Source organism: Lycium ferocissimum, chromosome 2, assembly GCF_029784015.1.
Source record: "Lycium ferocissimum isolate CSIRO_LF1 chromosome 2, AGI_CSIRO_Lferr_CH_V1, whole genome shotgun sequence".
NCBI lineage: Eukaryota > Viridiplantae > Streptophyta > Magnoliopsida > Solanales > Solanaceae > Lycium > Lycium ferocissimum.
The window spans coordinates 69,462,240-69,463,296 of NC_081343.1; the positions used below are offsets into that span (position 1 = coordinate 69,462,240).

General features: G+C 30.1%; 1 protein-coding gene across 1 annotated transcript in view; it reads right to left on the reverse strand.

Annotated features, from left to right (window-relative positions):
* LOC132047160 (E2F transcription factor-like E2FF) overlaps positions 1 to 205 on the reverse strand; it is a 55,455-nt gene extending 55,250 nt beyond the window's left edge. Inside the window, exon 1 of the mRNA XM_059438078.1 lies at positions 75 to 205. Within this exon, the coding sequence (XP_059294061.1) occupies positions 75 to 76 (2 nt within the window). The 5' untranslated portion in view covers positions 77 to 205. The remainder of the gene's footprint in view (positions 1 to 74) is intronic.
* Between the last annotated feature and the right edge of the window lie 852 nt (positions 206 to 1,057).

A 1,057-nucleotide genomic window follows, 5' to 3' on the forward strand; every position in this document is an offset into this window, starting at 1 on the left:
GAGAAGAAAGATTATATTACTTGGAGCAAAGAAGACCGAGCGATTTGTCTTTGCGGCTATAATTGTTAGGGTTTATTTGTAGAGTTGTGTGTTATCAAAAGTTAAAAGCGATTATTGAAGAGAACCCTATATGAAAACTCGAGATAAACCGCTAAAGCTGCTTAGGCAGAGAGGGAAATGATGAAATTTGGCGGGGCATCATTTTATTATGTGCCCCAAATTTTATTTACATTAATTACTTCACTCTAATCTGAATATTTTATACTTCCCTCCGTTTCCTCTTACTAATCCCTTAATAGTAAAATAAAATTATTTTACTTATCTATTTTTAATAAATAAAAAAATCCGATATTACCTTTTAGAGCGTTCCTTTTCCTCTCCTCTATTTCATTTTCCCTCCTCTTTTCATAGTCTTCATTTTTATTTGTCAAAAATCAAATAAGAAAAAATGAATTAATATTAAACCAAATTTGATCATTTTTATTTTTACCGTGTTTCCTAATATGGCTAAAGACTGAACTTCATAAAGATGATCTTATTCTCTTTGTGCCTTTATAAAAAAACATAAATTGTATAACAAAACTTTGGGTTCACAAAATTTATTGTATGTTATTAAGGGATTTAATTCTTTCGCAGTAATCGAGGTATAAGATTAACTCCTCCCATGATAGAACGGAATTACCTTATTAGAATAATAATACTTCAAACTCCGGTATCCTCCAGATGCGATGAATAAAAATAAACTACATATGACTCGAGTTATTATTTAAATAAAATAATGTAGAAGATTTAAAAAAATTGCGTGGAAATTATGAGGCAAGGACTCTATATTTATAGCTAAAGGCTGGGTAAAAAGAAAAAGTGTGAAATTACTTTTCGAAAGTCTTTTTGCCTTTCTGATGCCTTTCCGAGAATGTCTTTTGCCTTTTCGGAACAAACAATCAAATACCCATTTTCGAAAAAATGAGACAGTTACATTTTATGAAAAAGGTGTAAAAAAATAATATAGGAAAAGAATCTTGGTTCAGAGCTAAATTCGAGCGAGTGACGAAAATCT